At 43.0% G+C, this 24,686-nt stretch overlaps 1 protein-coding gene across 4 annotated transcripts in view; it reads left to right on the top strand.

Annotated features, from left to right (window-relative positions):
- LOC139609708 (receptor tyrosine-protein kinase erbB-4-like) overlaps positions 1-24,686 on the top strand; it is a 218,413-nt gene that overhangs the window by 127,806 nt on the left and 65,921 nt on the right. For all 4 annotated transcript variants that reach the window (XM_071464587.1, XM_071464588.1, XM_071464586.1 and 1 more), the window contains exons 3-5: positions 4,677-4,863; positions 22,466-22,600; positions 23,981-24,046. In XM_071464587.1, coding sequence (XP_071320688.1) covers positions 4,677-4,863; positions 22,466-22,600; positions 23,981-24,046 — 388 coding nt within the window. The remainder of the gene's footprint in view (positions 1-4,676; positions 4,864-22,465; positions 22,601-23,980; positions 24,047-24,686) is intronic.

Below are 24,686 nucleotides of genomic sequence, written 5' to 3'. Positions count from 1 at the left end.
GATGTTCCTGAACGCTGCTGGACCAACAGTCACTTTGTCTTTTCCTCTTTAACCCAGCTTTAATATTCACTTCTTATGCTTTGACTTCCTCTTTACCAACTGTTGCTGAATTACGACACAGAACGGCCGACTGTGCGTGCCAGCGAAGCAGCTCTCAGTTCATTAACTGATAAAAATTACTTTGCAAAACAATTGTTGGTTCATTTCAACACAGGCCTGAATTGAAAGTGCCTCCAAATCAAAACGCCTGTATTGCGCCACGCAAGCTGAATAGCCGTGTCTTCATACTGTGAGACACTGAAAACACTTCCACATATCTGGAGGCGTTACAGGTGCCTGAGCACGGCAACTCTGCCTCGCATCAAGCAGCGTCTGTTTCCAAGACAGCAAGGGCACCTTCTATCATGATGATGTTGTGTGGAGTAAATAAAACACTTTTGGCTCCCCTGCCATGTCCTCAATGCAATGTATCCCAGAGATACAAAGAGCAATTTACCAACATGTGAAATTCACATTTCGCCCAGAGGTAAAACCGAAAGAAGAGAGGAAACAAGCCTGTCGGGACTGCGTGGGATTCTGTTTGACTGACTGCTTTGCACTAGGCCATTAATTGCTTGCGATTGATGGGGGGAAAAAAGGCGCTAGAGGAAACATTAAACTTGCAGTGCATTATGGGTAGTTGACCTGTGTCAGCTATGTCTTGTCTATGCCTCGTGGCGGTGTTTTTTTTTTTTGTTTTTTTTTTCACATATAAGAATCTATATGAGGCCTGTATGTGTGTTCAGATTGTGTGAGTGAGTGTGGCCCTCGCAACAGGACAACACTCGGATGCATCGCAGTCGAGCTGGAATCGAAAGATTCAGCCAAAACGGTTGCTGAAATAACAACCTGGACTTGTGCCAGACTGTGTAAACACTTTAGCTCTTTTTATCCCCTTTTGAAGAACTTAAAACACTTTTTTCCAAGTGTTTTTTTAGGCGAGGAGCGAGGGTTCGTGCACCTTGTTGGTTCAAATTAGCCCTCCCACTCACCTTGTTAAGTTTGTATGTTTTGAGAAAATGCGAGGGAAAGAAAACATCAGTGCGTCTGCCCACCGTCCACCTTGTGAAGTCTGAGCACATCGCCCACAAGGCAGCGGTGGACAGCTTCTGCAAGTTGCATCCCTCAGCTTCTGTGTTTGTGTTCCTGAAACAGAGCGCGGTTGATGCGGCAGGAGGGGAAATGCAGGTGCTTGTGTTTACTTCCCTCCGGACCTCCCTCCTCCTTGTCTCCCTGCTTCCTCCCTCCTCCAGCACAGAGGGATGCAGATAAATATTGATCTAGAAAGCGCTCAGAAAAAAAAAAGAAGGAAATTAAATAGTGTCAAAGCGAAGGAAAATTACTGAGAAAGGGCAGAGTAATCCTTTAATTTAATTAATTAAATTACAACAAAAAAAAAAAATCCTTTCTAAGTCTGCTTTTTTTTTCTTTCTTCTGCATGCTCTCTCCCTCTTTGCTCTCCATCGCTCCCGCTGGAAGGCTTTCCTGTGGTTGCTAAGCAACAGGGAAACAGTTTTTCTTTGGTTTTGCCAGCGGGTCCCGGAGGCTGGCAGGGAGAAGGGGGCACAGTGGATGCACTGTGGAGTCTGCCAGCAGCCGAGTGCGTGCCCACAGCTGGGTCGGGTTGCAGAGAGGCCTCCCCCGTTCCCAGTCATAGCGCCGCTGGCAGGCACCGGGGGGTTACGGCGGATTTAATGATAGCAGGGTGAGCTCACGAGGCACCCCGGCCCCCCAGTAGTAAACATTAGGGTCACGGTAGGGTCAAGAATGATGAAATGACCTGACTTCAACCATGGGGAGGGCGGATCAACAAGCCCCCTGGAGAAGAAAGCCTCTTCTTTACACTTTGGTTGTTTTTCGAGGCTGAGTCATAAGTTGCATAGAGTTGCATAAAGTTACACAACTTCCTATTTCGAACAAACATAAAAAAAAAAGAATTCACAGAACAGATTTGACAGAAATTGATTTCACCAAGGGGCTTTTGACAGGCAGTAGAGTACTTCACAATAGAAATCCTTTTGCAATAAGTATGCTAATCAAAGCCTCTGCTGAAATGGATTCTACTGCTCTTTTATTATGTTGTTCTTTCTCTCTCCAGGTGATTGACACATTGTAATCTTGCTAATAAGCACCTCCACTGTCTGTTTCCTTCCTATTGTGTTAGTGTTACAATAGGCCAACTTGGCAGGTGCACAGTGTTTTCTGAGTGCTTCGTATAGAAGCTAATCTCAGTTACCCGCTATTATCCTGAAATGCAGACACTCCACACGAGGTGTCCTAACTGTCAGTCTCCACTTGCGTCTCCCAGGGGTCAGCAGCCAATCAAACCTTGCATTACTCATTTCCCTCCCTCCCTCCCAACCAATCATCCGCATCATTACTGACCTGTCTCTGTTCATTAGGATGTCTCTGCAGCTGTTCGTTGCTTGGGAACCTTTCTGTCACGCCCTGTCACTGGATCTTTAAAATGCCTTTAATAATGTTATATGGTGATGGCTGACAGTTTAGATTACTATATAAAACGTAATATATACAGTTAAAAAAATGTAAAAGCCAGCTCTGTTGTGTTTGCTGGTGGGAAGCCAGTGAGGGATCATGTCCTTGTAGCTGCACCAGTGCATCCTAGTTGTGTTAGGCCCTCTTGGTGGCACCCCTGGTCCACTGGTGGAAAGAAGCAGCTGTTGATATTGTGTATATCAAAACCTGTGGGGGATAAAATTGACTAAACTAAGGAGAACAAAAAGCCGCAGGAGTAAATTGTGTCTGCCGACGGCTGCAGACGTTGCCTCCGTCGTACAACCCGGTGTGGAAGCAGATCTGTTTCTCCCAACACTTTTAAATGTAGTGTTCTAATTAGGCTTGTCAGTGGTGGTGGGTAAAATGTGTTAGTGTGGCATTTAAAAGCTGTCATATGTGTGTTTTGCAAGTTTCTGTGCGTGTGTGTGTGTGTGTGCATAAGCGAGCTTGTGCTGCCGGTTGAGTGACTCAGATGAATATTGCATGGCCACAGAGGTGGAGCTGTAGCGACAAGGGACTAAGTTGTGTTTTAGAAGACACACACACATGCATGCGCGCACACTCCTCAGAGCTAAGTGTGAGTATCCTTTAATGATGTTGTATGCGATGATGTGATTGGCTGCCAAATTGATTAATAGCGCTGTCAGCTTTCCTGTTATCCGCTGATGTGAGAACACAGTGCGAGGCATCGTTGACCTTTAACCCTAATCAGCTGTTTTGCGATGACCCCGTGGATGTGGACAAACACTTTTCTGGAGGATTCAAATGAAAATTTAAAGAATAAAGAAATAAATAAAGCGCTCGCCTCGGCCCCATCCTTCAACCTGATTTTGCAATTTGAATTAATTTGCCTCATCAAGTGCATAACACAGAGGTCATCACTCTGAGTTTTAGTGACTCTTGAGAAGGTCAGTCGATGCACGATGAGGCAGATAGTTGCTCTTCAGCAAGCTGCTCAGCAAAACTGGAGCTATCTTTTCCCATGTATGTAGTGAGTCCGACTCAGGCAGGCAGCCAAGGCCTATAGCAACTTCATCACATATCAAATTATTTTCTTATTTTATTTTTAGGCCTGAGGAATTCAGTCACACCTGACCTGTATCTCCATGTGTCGACTTCAGCATATAGGATATTAAATATGATCAGAAATATACTGATTTAAAAATGTTGATTTTGGTTATTGGTTCTGTGAATATTCATATCTGCCGGTGTCATGGCTTCTTAAGCCTCAAATAACAGCTGAGAGACTCTAATCAGAGGAGATGTGTAATCAGTCTGCAATTGAGCTGACATTTTAATCATTTTGGTCTGTATGTCCAAATTTTTCATGAGGTTGACATTTGAAAATGCAAATAACATGCCTCACGCACAGAAAATGAGCAGAATACATCAAGTGTATTCAGTGAGGCAGACGGGGCTATAAAACAGAGGAGTTAGAAGCAAAACTGTGAAATTCAGGGTGGTGTTTAGTTTATACACTTGTGTCCAACCCCTACAACTGTTTACATCACTGATTTAAGACACATTAGAGTTGTTCTTTGTCGTGAATTTTAGATTTTAGTTTCCATAGGTCGTCCATATTCTACAAAACCCCAGATCACAATTTAAAATTTTCACTTTCTGCAATATTTTAACATGGCAGCTGTTGTATGGTTAATTTAGGGAAAGATGCTGGTTATGGAAAAAAGACATAGCTGGGCCGCTGGAACACTTGGAACAATTGTTGGTGTCTGAAAGGATGCAAATTCCATCTCCTGGATAAAAGTCCACTGAGCACGCTACTTCCTGCCGTGGCACAAAAGGTCGGCACTGGATGTGAATTGCGAGGTGCAGAATCCAGTCCAATGTAGACATAATTACAGGGATACTGTACTGCCTTTTCCATAGCTGCTTCATTTGCCTAAACATCACTGTTGGATGATATTTTCTGCGTCGGAGGAAATGGCTTTCATATCATTTGTGGAACAACATGTAATTTGAATTTCAGAACCCGCAGCATTTTATGAAACCCAATTGTCTTTCCTTATCTTTTTCAAAACCCAAAGCCATAAAATCCCAGCCTCACGGTGCATATTAAACATTCTCCTTTTTTTTTTTTTTTTTTTTTTCTTCCTGTGCAGTCAATCAGAGAGGTGACCGGCTACGTGTTGGTGGCTCTGAACCAGTTCGACTACCTGCCGCTGGAGAACCTGCGGATCATACGGGGCACCAAACTGTACGAGGGTCGCTACGCCCTGGCCATCTTCCTCAACTACCGGCGGGACGGTTACTACGGCCTGAGACAGCTGGGCCTGCGCAACCTCACAGGTACAAATATTTAATGACAACATGCTTTTAGCTGTCTCACAAATAAGAGAATAAAAACCTGATTTTGTGAATCAGGGATTCATTTTTCAGCACCCTGTAAATACGTTCCCATTTCTTGCACTACAATTGCTTGTGTGTGACTTGTTTGTACACCCACATATACAGATTTAATAGGGCCTTTTTAATTAAGTCACAAAATTGGAGCTCAACTTTTGAAGCAAATGTGCAGCTACATAGAAGGATCAAATGTCTGTGAAAAGTCTTATTTCCCTGTTAATTACATTTTTGTTTACAGCCTCAAAAACAGGCTTCTTTCATGGAGTCATTTTTTGGAAGTGGCTGTGTTTGTCAAATTTTACGGATCAGCTGTTTTTTCGTCGTTGTTTTTTTTTTTTCTCATGTGAGAGGGCATAAGCTAAAGTGGACTGCGTTTGCAAAGGGTAGCTTCTGTCTGCTGAGTCGTGACCTCAGCATCAGTTCATCTTTGCCATTTTTGTTTCACCCCTTGGTCAAGTGGCCTTCCAACTCCAGTCAGAATAATAGAGGCAAACACCATCTGCTGGTACAGGCTTTATCCACTCCTACAGTACCCACTTCATTGTCGTCCAAATTGGTCTTGATCGGTATAAATCATACATGTAATCCACCTAGATTGAGCAGCAAAGGGAGTGGGCCTGCTAAAAGGTTTGTTTTTTTCCGGCACATCAGAAGTCAGGTGTTGTCTTTTTCTTCTGTCTTGGCTACAGCATTAACATTGCTCCAGGAAAGAAACACAAGCCGTCATAGGAGAAGCACTGGCTGAGGGACAACTGTCACATATGATCTGAGGAGAAGCAGTCTGAGGGTCACTCTGTTTCTTATACAGATTTTTTTTTTTTTTTGTGTGTACAGTTTTTGATGCCCTTCTATCTAGAGCAACAGAGAAGGCGGTAAACACACAGAAGCTGCACATATGGGATGAAGGTCAGGAATGAAACTGCAGTGTTAAAGGAAGAGATGAAGATGTCCAAGGCTGTAGGAGGATGTATAGGTTAGCACTTGAGGGCAAGCGAGAAATGCTTGACCATCTGATGCACAGTCTGCAGCATTAACCATGTGAAGTGAAGAAAGAAACGGGCACACAGGAAAAAAGGAATTGCATTGCGTGTCCCCTTTATATCACTCAAATTTAAAAACCAGAGACCGTGACGGAGAAAATGGGACGGCTCAGTGGCGTTTTCTTTGGTTTTATCAAGTGAGATTTTTGGATGAAGTTTGCTGGATGTCTTTGTGGCAGAGAAACAGGAAAAGAGCGCTGTTCTTCCAGCACGAATGGAGCGAAATCTTTCAGAGCATCTCACCATCATGTCCAACACGTATGTCCTTCGCAGCGCAGCCAAAGAACACAAGCACATACATGCAGACGCTGCCAGTCCTCCCGACAAAGTCTCCACGCTGAGGTATAAGTAATTTGTTAGAATCTAATGATTTAACAATGTAAAAAAAAAACAAAAAATAAACAGCTACATGTGGCACCTTGAAGGTTAGTTTGATGGCATGGTATTGCAGAGGAGAGTGCCAGAGCATGAAACAGACTGGGCTCAATCCCACCACAGATCGACCATGTGGTATGTGCCCCTGAAATGCCAAGAAACCAAGACGGCTCTGCCTGTATCCCCCTTTGTTGTATTTTGCCCGAGGCGTCTTCTCTGGCATCGATCTGCCCGCTTTACACTGTTCTCCTGTGGGCAATGCAATTTGTCCTGCATCCATCCTACTGCTGGCAATCCTGTGTCACGTTTTTCTACAGTGGAACCGAATTAATTGCAGTGTAAAACACAAGTCGTGTGTCTTTCCTCCTCCTCCTGTTGCAAGTTTTCGGAACGGAGCACAAATGCGGCAAATGTTCCAACACGTGTTCGCACAATGACAAGACAAACCGTCAGTGTTGAGGAATTCACCCTGGGCTGCTGTGCCAGTGACTTTGCAGGAGTGTGTTTGTGATTGATGGCAGGGGATCGAACAGTGATCCACATTAAAGCACATGGCAGATTTAGTGTAATAAGCAGCGTTTTATAGAGTCTGAACATGGCAATAAAGGAGTTTTAAGAGCATGCTGACACCCTAAGCTGGCAAAGCAGGAGGGGGCCTTCCATTCTGACCACTTCTATGAAGAGAGGGAGGCCTAAGCGGCGTTTAATCCCCAGATGACTCATAATGGGTAACTTTGCCATTTCTCAAAATGAGCTAATTAATATGTATTCTGCAGCCCAAAGACTGTTCCTATGCTACTGACTGAAAGGGTCATGCACAAAGTACACGATCCTTTGTCAAAGTACACGTCCAATGTCAAATTATGAATGTTATTTTTTTCTTTTTCTTCATGATAAACAGGTTGGGTGTATTCACCTGCACTGTATTCATGTGTACTTCATTAGCTTCCAGATATGAGGCAATGACACAGTTAGTGCCAACACACAGTAATTATTTTACTATAGAACAGCACATAGTAACTGTAGTATCATTTAATAATCCTTTCAGGGTGCAGGAAGATACTGCTGGACCTTGCATTATTTATGTCTACAGTGCATAATCTACATCTGCAAATTTCTCCTATTTCCCTAAAACTTTTGCAGACTGTGTTGATCCTCAGAGGCAGAATTTACCTCTGGTTCACCGCTGTGATCCAGGCTCTCCACCAGGCCCCCTCCCTGTCTATCTGGCCGGCACTCCACACATCTCCTATCTCAGCACATACTCAGGATGGCGCCTCGCATCACTAGCCCTTGGTCCATATCATCTGATCCCAGTGCACCACAATGCTGCAATTAAGCCAGATCCAGTCATGCATATGGATCAGAGCTGTTCCTCTTAATTCCCTTCACTCTTTTGCCTGGGACAAAAAAAGAGGAAAATACAGAATTCTTTCTTTTTAGCTCACAATTAGGCCACCAGATTAATCTCCCTTCTTAATGCTGATTTGGAAGCTATCACGCACATATGCTTAGATTCATGTATGTTGAGATTTCCTTATTTGTAATACCTATTGCAGCCTATCACCACTTCCGCCATATCTTGAGGGGATAGATATATACGTGCCCGAGCGAGGATATATTCAGCATTTCTCAGTGCACACAATACATTAAACAACAGCTTTACTGCTGCTTTATCCCTCTGTGGATTCAGTACACAGTGGGAGTCCGCAGAAAGCGTGGAATTCAATTTGGAGTCAGAGTCAGTATGCATACAGCTGTGTGGTCTTTATAGTAACGGGGATATATAGTAATCTGTGTTAAAGAAACTCCTCTGATGCCAGCTTGTTCAGCCTTACCCTGTGATGCTCCTGCAGCTTCTTGTAAGCCTGAATAACCTACAACACACATGCACGACTCATGTATGGACAGCCACGCGAACCGCACACATACACGCAACATGCCTCGCTACACACTGCAGTGCTAATTACCCCATGCTGCGCAGCAGTGGTGATAATAACCACTATAAGACTCTCAGAGCTGAGGAGGTGGCATGTGTGAAATGGTTTTCACATCCAGTTTGCTCCTCTTTCTTTACCCAACTTCAGCTTTGTTTTTGAGCCTTTTTTTTCCAACCCTGTGAAATTGCCCATTTGGATCAGAGCCAAATGACTCAGTGTGCCCCAAAGAGAGCTCTGACTCCAACTTCCCATCTGGCAAGCAATGCCCCTCACACCCGTGTGCAGAAAGCAAATTACCAGCTTCTGCCATCCCCTTTCTTTCTTTCTGTAACCTGACTGCCTCTCTCACCTGTTTTGCTTTCCCGAAGGCTCGCCGGGACTGTAGTGACACTGCCATGATGGTTTCAAACCTGGCAACGACCCAGACACACTCTAATTTAAACCTAATAATTCAGTGCCGCTGTCTCGCTAATTGCAGCATTTTTGGGAGTATTTGAATGCATTTAGGCCAAATTACCAACATCAGTTACTGCTGGGATGAATTGATTAATAGACTTCATTATAATTAACCCCATGTGTATCTTCCTTTTTAGAGTATATTACTGATTTATTGGTTTACAAGCATTATGAACAGTTTATTTTCACAGTCACTCTGCTCAGCTAAACAAGTAGAGATTTCTGTTCATATTTAAGGAGATTTACAAAGTAATCATAGGAGGGAATCAAAAGCATATCGTTATTTAGTTTGATACAATATGGTTTCATTTAGCCGCACAAACTGACATAAGCAAATATTTAGTTTTATGAGAATCAGAGATGTTATTTTTAACATCTCCTTGCTGTTTTATATTCCTCAGCTAGTGAAAAACTTTTTCTTCGGTGTTAGTTTCAGAAGTGTCATAAAGGCTGAATTTGATCTATACAGTAAATCCCCTCAGTGGAGAGTATAAAGATCCAGCACATCAAAGATATTATATCCTCTGCTTATTTGAAAAAAAAAAAAAAAAAAAAAAGGGGGGGGGGGGGGGGGGGCACACCTGAAAGAAGAACCCTGCAGCGCTGCAGCTAGCATGAAGACAGTTGTCTTTTTATGCATTCACACTTGTCTGTTTTTTTTTTTACATCTCATCTTCATCTCAGAAAAGTGCACGTTTCAGAGAGATGCACTTGTGCACAGTGATTGTTAGGGCCTCTGCCTTTCCATGTTTGTATACGATTTGCTGCCAGGTTACTGATTTCCATCTTGTAAAAGAAGAAAAGGAGGGGAAAAGGAACCATGGTAATTGTGTTTGGAATTTGTATAGAGAAAAAAAAAAAAAAAAAAGCTGCTTCCAAGGCCTCTTTACTTAACATAAAGCTTGTGGTGTGATCTCCAAAATGTGGTGTAATTACAGAAAGATCAAATAAAGCAAAAGCGGCTAATGCTAATACCCACTCTCACTCTGGACTGTTATGAGGAAGAGGGAGAGGAGAGGAATGGGGCCCATTAATAATGAATCCAGTGTCATCATTAAGGCGCCAAATGATTAAAACATATCTCCCAGCTTCAAACGCTGCTTTTGCTACCCCAGAAAATGCTGCAGTCGTGGATCTGCAAAGCAAGAGAGCCCTTCAGTCTGCTTGCGAAATAAAGTTTTGCTTTTTTTCTTTCATCTTTATTTTCTTTTTCTTTTTTTTTTTGGAGTGTTGAAACACCAAAGCACCAGCGTTCCTTTTTGAAAACACAAAAAAAAAAAAAAAACACTGCCAATGTTATGTAATGTAATGCAACAGGAACTTTAACGCCAAGCCAGGTTGAAAATCATCTCTGAGTCATTGTCAGTTGTGTTAAAATACAGCTCAGCCAAGAGAACCACAATAAGCCGCTGCCTGTTGTTGCTCAGTGTCTGTGATAACACAGCGAAGCATCTCGTTAAAAAAAAAAAAAAAAAAAAGGTGACATTCATTGACATGCAGACGCACAATGGGATGCCACGTCTGACTCCACAGTTTATTTTCTCATCTCTTCATTTCCGATTCATATTTTTTCCTATGCTCTTGCACCCAGAAGTCATTGTGATGCCGTGCCCGTGCTCTGTTTTATCAGTGTTGTGCTGTCAGCACTGTGCCGCCATTGTTTTTTTTTGTTCAAATCCTTTGAGAAGGAGACCCAGGGGGGCTTTGGGTTTGTCTCCATTACGGGCTGCGGCACCTGCGGGAGGAGGGAGAAATGATCTCTAATGGAATGGTAATAGTCCCCCGGGGCGGTGTGTCTGCTGCCCTGTGCACCGCTCTTTGATGTTAGGGTTCACTTCCACTGGCTGACACTGTGTCTTGTAGGTCAGTATCAGCTGACCCTGGCTGACTGCGCTACCTACACACCTGACAGAGCCCCCAGTGAGCAATAATTGCCCTCACCCCTTTATACCGTCGAACATCCCTGATGAAACGCCTCCTCCTGAACCTCCCCCAGCCCTCAGCCTCCCAGTCCCGTGCTCAGCGTTCTCTCATGCTCTCCAAAGGGAGCTAGCATGGGCTAACTAGGATGTCCAACATTGATATCTTAAATAAACCTGAAGTTTCTCATCCAGCATAGAGTGACTCTAAGTTTCCTCCAATCTGATAAATGGAAACATTAACATTGTATATATATAACATTGTAACAGCAACATACAGGCCTTTATAGAGCCTGCAGGTGGAGGCGGGGTGAGCTGTGGTTACGGCTGCGCTTTCTGGCGAGAGGCGCGTCAAGAACACAAGAGAGCAGAGCATTGACAGCTTGAGTACAACAAATATGGATATCTGTTGTGGCAAAGTGGGGCGGCGCACTCACGGTGTCGCCCTGATTTCATCAAGTCATGCCCCAAACTGAATGTAATGTTAGGGTCAGGAGGTCAGGAAGTAGAAGTTCAAGGGAAAGGAAGCAGAAGTGCTGCATATGAATCTTACTTCGTCTAAAGCAGAGAAATACAACAAGTTGCAATAAAAATGAGGCGTTTAATGGAACAGTTCTGAAGGACTGGCTGTGGAATTATTTGGAAAATGAAACAATATGTAAATGAATAGATCATAAATATGGATACACAAAAGCAAAACAATGGAGAAAAGTCACCATAAACATATAAAATACTGCCAGTAATTAAATAATGGAACAAATACAGTGGTAAAGTTGAAGTCAGACACCATTTAAAACTTTTTTTATCTCTTGCAAAAACAACAGTAGTCCTCATGCCTAATCTAGCTCAAACTCTCCACCTCTGTTCCGAGAGAAAGTGGTGTGTGGTGAGGCCGGATGAGTCAGCATTTCCACCCAGCAGTCCTTGGAAATCCCACCCGATCAACCCGAACAGCCGTGTCTTCATCAAACTTGCTCATTAGAGCTGAATTAATTTTTTTTCAGGAGATTAGAATCACTTGTGACCAGACTCTTGAGTTCCCCCTTTTTTTTTTTTTTTTTTTTTTTTTAAATGATCTGAACTACAAGCTGTGAGCATCAGTTTGGCCTTAAAGAAAAAGAGAACTCGGCTTGTAACCAAACCAAAACCATTAAAGTGTTATGAACCTATGTTAAAACTGGTTAACCAAATGCCGTTAAAAAAAAAGTTTTTAATTTGATAACCCATAAAATGCAGGGTCATTAAGCTAAAAACAAGTCTGCGCTGACGTCCTAATGACGGGAGGTTTTATTTGACAGTAATTAGATTCAAAGCGTCTGCTTGTTTGTCTTGCCACGAGGCACATGCCACCCTCCTGACATTGCAACATATTTGTACGCTTTGGGGTCTTGGGTAAAATAAATAGTGTATACTTTGCACTGTGTTTGTGTGTGTGCAATGTTTGTCTGCATGCTCTCCCAGGCGTGTGTAACCTGCTTGACTTTGGCAAGTTTTAATGACATTTTTAGGTCCTTTTTATTTTATTTTTTTTTAAAGTGCCCCGGCACCTCAGTCCAAGCCCCACTTGAGATTGTTGATTTATACTCCAAACTGCAAATCCATTAGCGTGTTGGGCATGGCCAATCATCGCTGATGAATATGTCTGTGCAAAGCATCTGTTGCAGAAGACGAAGGTAGAGTCAGGAAAAGGGGGAGTGAAGTCGTGCTGGACTGGCTCACAGAGCCTCACGCTAAATATACTGTAGAACCAGATGGAGGCAATTTACTGGTCATAGTTGATTTGCTGGTGTGTGTGTCCGTGCCGGTGTGTCCCAAATTACCCAAGTGGAGGGATGAGTGCTGCAGCTCTGTGCCAGAAAATGACAAATTGCCCATTTAGCCCATTGTAAGTGTCAATTTTAATGCAGAGGGTTAGCTCAGCTTCCGACACTTCTTAAGCATTTTGCTCCATGAAAATATGTAATGAGTTCGATTTGAATTACAAAATGCATGTCAGACGGGCAGCGTGTGTTTGTGCGTGCATGCTTGTGCACTGCAGGTGTTGAAGCACACACATTAAGGCTCTACAGGAACCCTTTTTTTCTTTTTTTTGGTTCCTGACTCAAGAGTGGACATTTAATAATAACCCACATTTGAAGATATGAGCTAAGCTGCTCAGCAGTTTTACCGTCTTGATGGCTCCCCTACGGTTCATCCATGGTGCCCTCTAAATGTTACTTTGATGTTCTTAGCTCGGGCAATTGTACCAAAACACTATTTCCTGCACAATAACAGAGCAGGGAGTGGACTGACTGTCGGGGTAACTCCACTGTGAAACAACCTATCACTGCTGCAGCAGGAAAAACAACATGGGACAGCAATTCTGGGGTTGTTTGTACTTCCAGACTGCACCTGGCAATTTATGTGATGAGTGAGTTGCTTGACCCATGGGTCACTGAGACCTATTAAAAGCTCGGTTCAAAACTTCAAAAACACACGAGTGTTTTTAAAAAAAAAAAGCTTAAGATTTAAATTGATTTTCAAAGCTGCTCAATTTCCTAACTCACCAGAATTCTTGCTTTTTAACTCAATTTTTGATCTGTTGAGTGTTAATAGATTCTCCACTAATACCCAGACCAACACACACGCACATGCACCCACATCAGTGCTGATGACCACCGCTGTTCGTTAGCATGATTAACATTCAGCAGCACCCTCATCTCTTTGGCTGGCCCTTTTGTTTGCCCGCGCTGATTGGAGGGCCTCTGGTTAATTTAGATGCAGGGAAGTGGTGACAGAAGAAGCCTTATTAGGGCCGTGAGCCCATCCTGCCTTAAGTGCAGAGTCTCCAGTTCCATTTTCATTTGCCTCCATTATTGAATTTGCTGGCTTCTCATTCGCCCTGATTGCATTTTGTGTCACCTCTAAAGAAGAAAAGAAAAAAAATCGGCCTCCCCCAGAAGTACTGCAACACTCAGATGGGAGATTTACATTATGACAATAATGACAATTTAAAGAGTGACACTGGGATATTTTTTATCCTTTTTTAATTTTGAAGGCTTTCTTCTTTTATTACGTCTGAGTCGAATGTCTGAAAGTTTTCCTAATCATGATTGCTGTGTCACCTCCACGCCTGTGGGTGTATTCTGGCAAGTGAGAGTGAGGAAACTTTGCAAAGGAGAAAGGGAGTGTTTGTGTCCGTGTGTGTTTATAAGACAGACAGGTGGAGCAAGAGTGGGTGTTGGAAAAGAGGAAGAGTGATGGCAGGGATTCATTTCGCATCCATTGAACCTTTAAGTAAAAAAAATAAATAAATAAATAAAAAAAAGTCTCATCCTCGCCTCTGCCTTTTAGCTGCCTCTTTCAGTGCCTACACAGCTTCCATAATCTCCTAACATGAAGCATTTTTCATAAGGATTCATCGCAAAACAATATCATTTGAGACTGCAAAATTTAATCAGGGGCTTTAAAACACAATTATGGTTATCGGGGAGGACGCGGCGGCAGCATACAGGATCGTAGGAGAAGAGGTGGGAGGAGCGAGGTGGGGAGAGGTGGGGGGATATGGAGGGGACCTCCCCCGCACTGTCTGCGCCCTAGCGCTCCTCTCCCATTTGTCACTGAGCACAATATCTCTTTGGCTGGCAGAGCTAATAATGGAGAAGTGGGGAAACGGGACTCTGGAGACCCACCTCCGCCTTCCCGTGAAGATCAGATAAGTTCTCCTCGAGTCAGAGGCCCCCGAGTCAGTGTGGATTTGCTTGTAAGGATTGTATCATTTATAAAACACAGCGCACCCCTTTGACAGCTTTTTAGGTGTGTGAATAATGCAGCTCTTTATAAAATGTGCAACTGCAGGAGCAAAATGTTTCCCCTGCCGGAAAGACACGCTCCCCACTTTGCACTCTGAAAAGTTCATTTCATTTTGGTCACTCGTACCACTAAAGCCCCTTCTGCTGATGCTTTGCTTTTTTTTTTTTTGTGGCTGGAGGCAAACTAGTTGCTTTTTTCTGTCTCTATTATCTTGGCGATCTGCAGCCATTTATCTACCAGTGGCTTGTTTGCAGTCTGGAGACTTAACAGTTATTCATGGGATTTGAGAAGTCGTTTTCACTTAAGCAGCTACTTTCTCAACAGCTTCTGTTTTTTTTTTCCTCTTTAGAGTAAACATGCTCGGAGGCACTGTACAGTGGAGTGCTTCACAATTACACACAGAGGGTTTCCTTAGGGACCGACTGCTTGTTTTCCAGTCAAGTCATGTGTTTACCTCAAATTGTGGGCTTTCTTTGTCTTACTGTAAATTGGCTGAGGACACAAATCCACAGCTTTATTTTAATTACGGGGCGATTTTGGTCGGATATTTAGCATGTCCACACACAGCTATACACACTCGGACCCTGACACACCCATGTGCATACCAATTAACCATCCCATTCATGCACACACACACAAAGACACACACTTGTATGTGTGTCTTTTTTTGAGGACATCTCTTTGTTCTCTTTCTGCTGCAGTGTAGTTCATTCGAGATAGTACATTGTGGGCATTGCAGCCATAAGATGAAAGAGATTTTTACACTAGTGTAGGGAACCACACTCTTTACTGTTCCCCCGGTTCTACTGATGTCTTTGCAGTGTTCTCTCGTTGCCTCATATCATGTGTGTGAAGTTCAAAGTGCTGGTTGGCTTAGGGCAAGACAACTTCTGAAGCTGTTTTTGTGTTGTTTTCTGAACCTCTTTTTGGTGGATTGTGTAATTTGTTAGTGTAAGTGTTGTTATGTCCACCAATATTTCTGCTCACTCTGTCTCATTCTGTATCCAGGAACAGTGATTTCTAAAAGTAATTGTCCTTATTATCTTAGAGAAATTGAAAATGTTGCTCGGGACAGCAAAAGGAACTCGTACACAATCTCTCCATCTCGCTGTTTCTTTAGCTTTTCTTCAGTGGCTCTTATGCGAGTCATTATTTTCCAGAGTCGCAGATCTGTTGCCGTTTCGGTAATGTTCATCGGTGTTCCCTGAAGAGGATGCACTCTAAGAAAATGAAGGCAATTTGTTTCGTTCCCCCACTTCGGCACCTTCTGTCACGCCAGCTGTCTGCACTGTGTCACAGGCCACACAGAGCACTGAGAACTGATGCATGTAAATAAATGCAAAGAGTTTACAGGTCTCTTAGATCCCATAGATTCTCAAAGAAAAGCCAGACTTCAGACAACGCTGTGGCCTGCTGGGTAACCAGTAGTGTCTTTTTAAAAAAAGTACATATGTGGGGAGTGAAATTAATGAGCTAACATAATAAATTCACAAGAATGTACATTCCCATACAAATTTCATTCACTAATTAATTCCATTTGGTTCAAACTTCAGGTGCAAGGTGCTTTAACAATAAGAGCCTTTGCAAGGATACAGATGTTTTGCATAGCAGCTAATAACTGGTCTACATATACACATATATGTTCTCTCATTATGTGTTCACCTTGTATGCCAGATAAATGTATTCTATGATAAAAAGCTTGTAGCACATTTAGTAGTGGGGGGGCTCTTTAATGTATTCACATTTAAAAGAGTCTCATTTCATTGGAGCCACTGGGAGTCTTTTAATATGAAACATGAGCAGGAAGTGATTAATTTATTGGCAGCAGCTTAACACCAATAGAAAGGGCAGCAAAGTAGAAAGTCAGAAAACAGTGAGGTATCTTACTAAAATAGGATAAGATACACTTAAAGGTGTATTTTTAACTCTACTTTGGTTCAAATAGAGCCTCCAGTATCTCTGCAGTTGCAGTACATGGCTTCTCATTAATGCATTTCATTGGATCTTGCTAAAATGTATGTTAAAAAAAGGTGGATTTCACTTATTTTGGTAAAAGAAAAAAATCCAAGGCTGCTTCCCTTGGGGCTCTCTGCATTTCTCTCCCAAGCACTGAGTGATTAATTGGCATTTAAGAGGTAAAGCCTCGGCTTAACTCTACAGCTCTGCCTACAAATGCGAGGCTTTGTCAACGTGATGCAACCAAGCTCCAAGATGCTTTTTGCTGTTGAGACAGGAGGTGTTTATCACAGGGATTTTGTCTGTTTGTATGCAGCATTGCACACGTTCACATGTTTAGAGGTACGTAACTAAATGTGCAATTTGTGCGTCATCTGTTTTTGTCATGTGTGAATGGGCTGTCCTGTGTGTGTTTGTTAAGTGTGTGTCCGTTGGTGTGGCTCTAGAAAAAAAAAAAAAAGAAAAAAGAAAAAAGTGCAGCCAAGTGCGGAGAGAAAGAGTGATCATCTCGATTTCTCTGTTCCCAGTGCTCAGCAACTCGGGCCCATCACCGGAGTGAGAAAGTACATTTCATGCAGGAGGGGATGGGCTGGTCTGACGGGTGGGTGCAGGGTGGAGGACGACAAAGGATGGAGCGATGATCCTAATAAAAAAGAGCATTAGTGGATCACCCAAATGCACTCCGCTTGAGCTGGGTGATATGTGGCGCTCCCGCCCCCGAGACAAGACAATAACGGCAAACTCATGGACTCATCACTCGAGGACGGATCACTATTACGGCCTTATTCATCAGCATAATTAGCGAGAGAAAGAGATGTGGGACAAGTGGCTAGCAGCACTGATGAAAGCTCATCAGCAGGCTCCCTATAGAGCTATGGCCACTGATTGGTGCTGGGGCTATCATTGCCTAGAAACTACTTCAAAATAAAGGCTCTCCGCTCTGCTGAACGACAGTAAAATGAACTTAATTGGCTTGCTAAGGCAACTAGGCACAGGGATCATTTTTACTTCCTTAACACTGATTGGCCTTTTCTCTGTTTTTAATGTGTTTGATGCACAGTACAAATACATTTTCACAAGAAATCTTCCATCAGATTTTAAGTTTTACTTTTACCTTTTGCTCTTCCTGCCACAGTCCATAGTTTGTATTTCTGTTTTTATCACTATGTAATGTTAGTCATCTGTAAATGAAAGTCCACTGTATGTTGTTTTGCTCTAAGGATAAGAGTGGCAGCTAAGTGCTAAAAGAAATGTTGAATATAATGTAAAACCAGGGGTGTGAAAAGGTTACTTCCTTATCCGCTTCCCCAACATTATCAAGTTTCCTCAAGTGCTCAGTCATTAATTTCAAACCAGTGTTTTGCCCTTTAATTAGTTAATTTATCAACTTTAATGGCATTACCCAAGCTTGTTTCAGTTGTGTAGTTTTATTTGTGTCCTACACAGTTATGTTTTGTAAATCATTAGAATTACTGGGTGTAGATAGATAGATTTGTTTTACATTAATGAAGGTACAAGATTGCAATCACTCAGTAGCGACAAAGTAAATTAAATAGTTTAAGATAAAAGCACAGCTTGTTCGCATTGTGTTAATCAGTACAAAGGGAAAAAGAGTGAGATGACAGATCTTCATGTCGTTACATTTTTTATATTGATTTTTATTTTAAGCCAGGCCAACTTTACTTTAGTGTTATGGGAGCTTGGTTGGAAGCTAAACCAGTGGATTTCAAGTTTTTGAACAATTCTGCTAACATGTTGTCCTGACTGTACCTTTCATCCTGTTCAAGGTCATCTGCTCATTTAAAGGAACTATTTGTGAGTTTTGCTGGTGCTACAGAGCCACCATTAGCATTAGCAGCTGTTTACTTAGCAGTCTAGAAGAGTAGAGAAGTTTGTTAATGTCATTTTAATTTAAGCTGTTTTCAGTTAACTTGTACAGAATTTATTTTTATAAGACAGACAGTAAATGGATTTCATGAAAGTGGAGCCACTGAATAAAGCCATTTATTCACTCATCAGTTTATTCAGTTTCATATGATCAAATTCTCCCAATCATGTTCTCCTCCAGTGATCACCTTATACTCTGCTGCACAGTTCTACATCAAATCTAATGTCTGATTCAACAAGACACTTCAACTTTCACTGGGTGTGTTTTTTTTTTTGTTTTTTTTTTTTTCTCCATCACTTTGTTTTACTGCCAAGAGACATGTAGCAAAACGCTCCCCCAGAAACAGTTTTGAACCAACATGACCTGAGCATATGGCGGCGGAGCCCTCAGCGGCCACATACAAACATAAAACAGCATCATCGGGAACTGTGTCACCCAGCAAAGCACCCGGCGGAACACGCTGCTCTGGTTGCACATACAATCAAAAGGGGATGATGAGAGCTTTCTTCTGTGTTATCAGGCCATTTTAAAGGCTGCAAAGTCCATCAAAGCATATTTTCTAACTGAGCCCCCATCTACAGTGTAGACGCTGTGAGCTATGATATGATCAGTGGTAACTAAACAGGTTTCCAAAATTGCTCCTCTTCAGCTCAAATAATTATTCTCCGTTCGATCAGAATTCAATTAACATCAAAAACTGCCATTACAAAGCTCTTTGTGGAAATGCAGAATCACAAACACACCTGACGTTATCTTTCCCGATGTAAGGGGTGAAATCGGCCTTATGTGTTATAACCAGCAGCCTTTCATTTGGAAAAGTTGCGAGCCAAATGTTGCATGAATTGTAAAATTCAGCAAAAGAAAATGTACATTTCTTGCACAGCAGTGGAAACCATGATGTTAAAATATTATATATAAAAAATATAGTTGCAACTCAAAAAGCTTTCATGAACAAGTCACTCGTATATTACATCCGCATTACAGAGCAGTGCCAGTAAAATCCTGTGTAGTCTATTTGTGTAAAATGTCTTGGGTTTATTGCTTTAAATAAGAGAATTAATTTTGTTAGGCTGGGCTATAACCTCTTCTCTCTCTCCCTCATGTTCTCTCCTCACATCTCTGTTCCCTCCCTCTCCTACTGCCCTCTCTATCTCTCACCCCTCCAGCTCCTCCCCCCTCTCCTCTGATGCAGGACAATAGGTTTTATGACTACCTCGTGAATCACAGGAGTGTGGAGAGCGAGGGGATTGGGTGGTGCTGGTGGTGGTGGGGGGGTATGTAGAGGCGATGGTTGACTGTAGATCTCCCATCCTGATGGAAAGATCGAAGCGTTGAGGGGTGGGGGTAAGGGGGGTGTACTCGAGAGGAGCGGGAAGGAGGTGGGAAGGGGCGGGGGCGCAGGACTGTCGCCTGTTAACGAATGACCAACCGACAGAGGCTTGTCATCCCTCCGGAAGAGTTAGTGCCCTTCCCTGGATGGACAGCAGAGGTGGCAATTTGTCTCATGGCGAGCGGGGGGAGGGGGGGGGTCTGGACGCCAGCACTTAAAAGAGCATTTGGGACAGTGCTGGTCAGGTTGAACAGAAAGACGGCTCTCCATAAAAGCTGAATTGATTATATGTGTCATACCTCAAAGGCTGCTAATGCAGAAATTATTGTTATTCCATCATTATTTATCGCTTGTCCACACTTTTGTAGCCAATTTTTAGCCGAGCTAGTGCTGCTCCGTAGGCTGGTCCCTGCTGGATCAGTTTTCATCACTATGCTGCTCCCTGGCTTCTCATCCTTTGTCATGATAAGGTCAAAAGTTTATCATGAGGTCAAAAGTTTAATTTGACATATTATGACCAAATACCTGCAAAGCTAATGACATTCCCATTAGTTTCAATTGTACTTTATGTGCTTATTGTTAATGAGCTGCATGCTAAATGGCAATGTTAGCGTGCAGTCATTAGCATTTCGCTCAGAGCACCATTGTAAACGTTGCCAACCAAGATCACTTTTTTTTTTTTTTCAAATGTTCAAAAGCTAATTTCTGCTACAGACTACAAGAAACAACATCTGGCAAGTCTGTGTTTTCTCATAAAATCAAGCTTTATTCAGGAACTTCAAGGCTTTACAGAGTTTTCCAGAGAAGCCACCACATTTTTACAGTTTTAGAATTACCGCGAAAGACCAACTGTCAGGCGTAGGAAGAAATCATCACTGAGCAAAGTAGAGCTCCTGTTCTTCGTGGAGTGCCCAGCCGCGTTGAAAAGAAGCCTGTCCCAAACATATGCCAGTCCACAGTGAGTTGTGTAAATTACAGGTTTTGTGAGACAGTGGGTGTGTAGACCTTGTGTGTGCCCAGTAAGTTGGAGTGAGGAGGCGTGAAATGGCAGAACAACAAAGCCCTGTATCATGTCAAGGTGACTTGAAGGAAACCAGGTTATAATTTCTGGTGATTTAAAGGAAATCCATACAAAGGGACACATCTCCTGTAGATAATGATATGCCTATTCAGTGCATTGTGATGTATAATGTCAGAAATCTGTCATATCTTGGATATCAATCGCGTAATGGATGGCTGCTTATTTCACGAGTATTTTTAAATGGCGTGGAAGCATGCTGACAGTGCGGTCCACATGCTATTTGAATAAAGCACAGCCTGCCCCTGTCTTTTCACCCACCATCCATGAATGTAAAACACCCCCTGATAAATCGGCCATTGTGACGGAAACATGATTACATGAAGCCGCGGCTGTAGGCCATTCAGCGGGCAGACGGAGGGCCATGTCACCTCTAAGAGGGCTTTGAATAAATGTCCCCGTCGCTCCCAAGGCCCACTTCCTTAATCAGGGTGTCGGATGGTAATGATTAGCTTCCTGCGTGTGCTTCTCGCCTGCTGGATCGTCCGCATAACTCATACACTGTTAATAATCTGCCCAGGGAGATAATACCCTTCTTTACCTCCGGCTAATCCATCCCTAATCTGAACCACATTGTTACTTTTTTTTCAAATTTCATTTATTATGACAAGTACTTTCATGGAATCAGGCGGTGCTTCATATTCAAGGAGAAGGGGATGCAAGGTGAATTGTATCTAAATCCCTCAACTCGGTTAAATAATACAGTCAGCTGGTGTCCCGGAGAGAAAGAGACTCTGATGGGGGCTGTTGTTTTTCTCCTGCCTTAGGTCACGGCTCGGGAGGGGAGGGATTACTGCAGCATCATTTCATTCTGTGTCCACATCCAAAACCTGGATAAATAACAGGGAGAGAGATTAGAATTTGTTATCATGCTTCATGTGCAGGCATCTGTTAAGGGCACTGGTCCTTAGACAGAAACATATTTTTGCTATTAAAGCAAATGCTGGATGAGGAGCCCGGCTTTGTCTTTGGTGTATCAGCTCTCACTCTGATGGAGGGAAGTGGAGTAGGTCAAGAGAGCCGTGATCCCTTATTTTCTGAGTCAGTTTGATGATTTGGGCCTGTTTTGAGCCGCAAGAGCCCTTGAAGATAATAGTGGAACAATAAAAAATTGAAGACTTTCCTAACTGCTTTTTTTTTTTTTTCTTTTTAACTCTACAACCAGAAACCAGTGAGATGAAAAATTAAAATTCATATAAACCCTTTCTGCTCTCGACATGTAGCATGATACCCCCAGAAAGAAACTTTACACCAGACCTCATTTACTCTGTTCGTGAACAGTATCCCTCACTGAGGATTTGGGTAAAGCTGTATCACTGCTCCAGTTTACTACTTCAGTTTTAATTAATGCAACAAGTATCTGGTCTCATCCAGCGACATTCAAACTCGTTAACTCTCTAATTCTCTTCATGAAATTATTTAATACTCGATGCATAATTAGGATATTATACGGGGGTGCAGTTTTAAGTTCTCAGAGCTGTTTGTTTACATAGTAAAATCAATTTACTTATTTTCTGTGGAGTACCACTCTATGGAACATCATTGTCTTTAGACATGGTATTGAATTACTGCTTCCATTTGTCAGGAGCATTCATCTTCATGCTCTGATGCACTTCAGGGAACACAGTATGCATCACGGTACTTTGAGACATAGGAACGATGGGAGTTAACCTTGAGGTATTGATTTTCTGCCATCATGTACATGTACTATATATCCATGGTTATGTGCTCATTTCTCTCTTTCTCTCCTTTTTTCCCCCATCTTGTGCAGAGATACTGAACGGGGGTGTTTATGTTGACCAGAACAAATTCCTGTGCCATGCAGACACCATCCATTGGCGTGACATTATCAAGAACCCCCAGGCTGAGCTGCTGGTGGTGCCGTCCAACAACAGCAACCTCGGATGTGAGTGCCACACGCAGGCGAAAACCAGTGGAACCAGTAACTCTGGATGAAAATCAAAACTCTTTTAGATGTCATCTGTGAAATAGAAAGGCAAACTTACTGTAGAAGCACACACAAACACGCACAGACCCACCAGCAGCAGTCATGTGCTACCCCTTTTTTTATTCATTCTGTTTGCCTGGTGGTCATTTGGAAGCGAAATCACATGGTGTTAGATCAACGTGTGAACCTTTCCATTGTAGTGGTATGGTAGCAGCTCAGCAGCGAGGCCCATGGAGCTGCTGCCTGCTGTGCTCTTGTTAAATCTCAGTGAATCTGACAGCTGGTTTGAAGCTGCCCACTTCCCCTGGTGCACCCCCCTCACCCCACCCCACCCTTCCCTTCATGGTCCCCACAGTCCCTCAGATCCCTTTGCTTTGGACATAAGAGGCATCGCTATCCGGCGGACATTCTGTGTCAGAAGAACTGGCTGTTAAAGACAGGCTCTCAAACTTTTTCTGCACATTTTTGGACGAGCTTCATGCTCATTTTGAGGGGGAGACAGGGAAAGCATAGCAGTTTCTTCAGGCACTAAAGACATAGACAACGGTGGAAATGCTGAAAGTTTAATTGACGAAAAGATGATGAGCTTTCTGTGCTTACAGACTGAGCAGAAGAAAAATCGGCTTCGCGTTGACTGTTATACATCATGCAAAGCTGGTTATTCTAAAACAAAGGTTGGAGAAGCCATTTTAAAGTACAATATGTGTAAAACATTGCTATTTTGTTGATTAGATGGCACTGATGGAGGAGGAGGATGAAAAGCAACAAAGAACAGAGGAGGTTGGCCAAAAAATGACAAAGAGAGTGTGTGGGAGTTGAGGTTGCCAAATCAGGGCCCTTCGCCAAGCTGTAGTTAGTATTTAACATTAACAGCCCCTCTGTGGGAGTGGTTGAAGGGGCAGGGTGACAATCTGCTGCTCTATTCCACTTACTATGTAATTAACCCATAGTCAATTAAGTCTTGATGATGGGCCACTGGCAGATGAAGGCTGTGAGTGCTCTGTCAGGTCCCACTTTGCCTGTGTGAGTGTTTGGTGGAGGGGAGTAGAGACCTGTCTTTCATGCTTATGTTCTCCACAGGCCACAAGTCGCCACCGTGACTCTGGGTCTATTGTCGGATGAGCAGAGGAGATTCGACAGAGCTGTCACTGTCGCTGGTCGGGGATGCTTTAAGGGCGGGCATGAGTGGACGATTAGGCATTTGGTGTGTGGGGTGGGGGGGGCGGTGTTTCCGTGAGTGTTTGTGTCAGAACGTCTGAAGTTTGCTGAGGAGTTGCCTGATGCATAGTGCCTGTGTGTGTGTGTGTGTGTGTGTGTGTGTGTGTGTGTGTTCTGCAGGCAGACGCTGTCATCGCACATGTAATGGACGCTGCTGGGGCCATCAGGAAGACCAGTGCCAAACCTGTGAGTATGCACACACACACACACACACACACACACACACACACACACACACACCTAGCTACTGAGTTAGCCTGGAATGCCATATGAGTGTGACTGATGGGACAATACGGATGCTGACTTAAAGGAATTCATACTTACATCACTGCTACGTCACATCAATGTGACACCAGCGGCTATGCTATGTCCATGCTACGTCTGTGAGATCCGTAGTGAGATTTATAAATGCTAGTATGTCACTCGCTTTCTTTTTTAACTTTACAAGGCATGTTTCTACATTTAGGACGGAGCCGAGATGGCCATTTTCCTTTGATTTCAATCTTTGCTAAGCTAGGCTAACTGCATCCCTCCTCAAGCTCTGCATTTAAACACACAAACACCAGCCTGATATTTTCAAAGTCTGTCTCATTAAAAAAAGAGAATAAGTGTATTTCCCCAAACGTGAATCTACGCCTTTAAGCTCCTGAATAATTAACATAACCCGACATTGAGTGGAGAACCCTCTGAAACAGGATTTAGATTGAAGTGATCATTGAATCCAGGCTAATGAAATTCTGTTTAAGAGTGGTGAGAGAAAATTGAGGATACTGTACAGTCTGTGTTAAAATAATCTACAGTCTAATCTGTGTTAATCTGTTTTGAC

Source organism: Trachinotus anak, unplaced genomic scaffold, assembly GCF_046630095.1.
Source record: "Trachinotus anak isolate AG129_WGS33_773 ecotype Australia unplaced genomic scaffold, CSIRO_AGI_Tana_v1 ptg000026l, whole genome shotgun sequence".
Lineage (NCBI taxonomy): Eukaryota > Metazoa > Chordata > Actinopteri > Carangiformes > Carangidae > Trachinotus > Trachinotus anak.
Note: the sequence above shows the minus strand (reverse complement) of the source record. Positions and strands in the feature narration are given on the sequence as shown.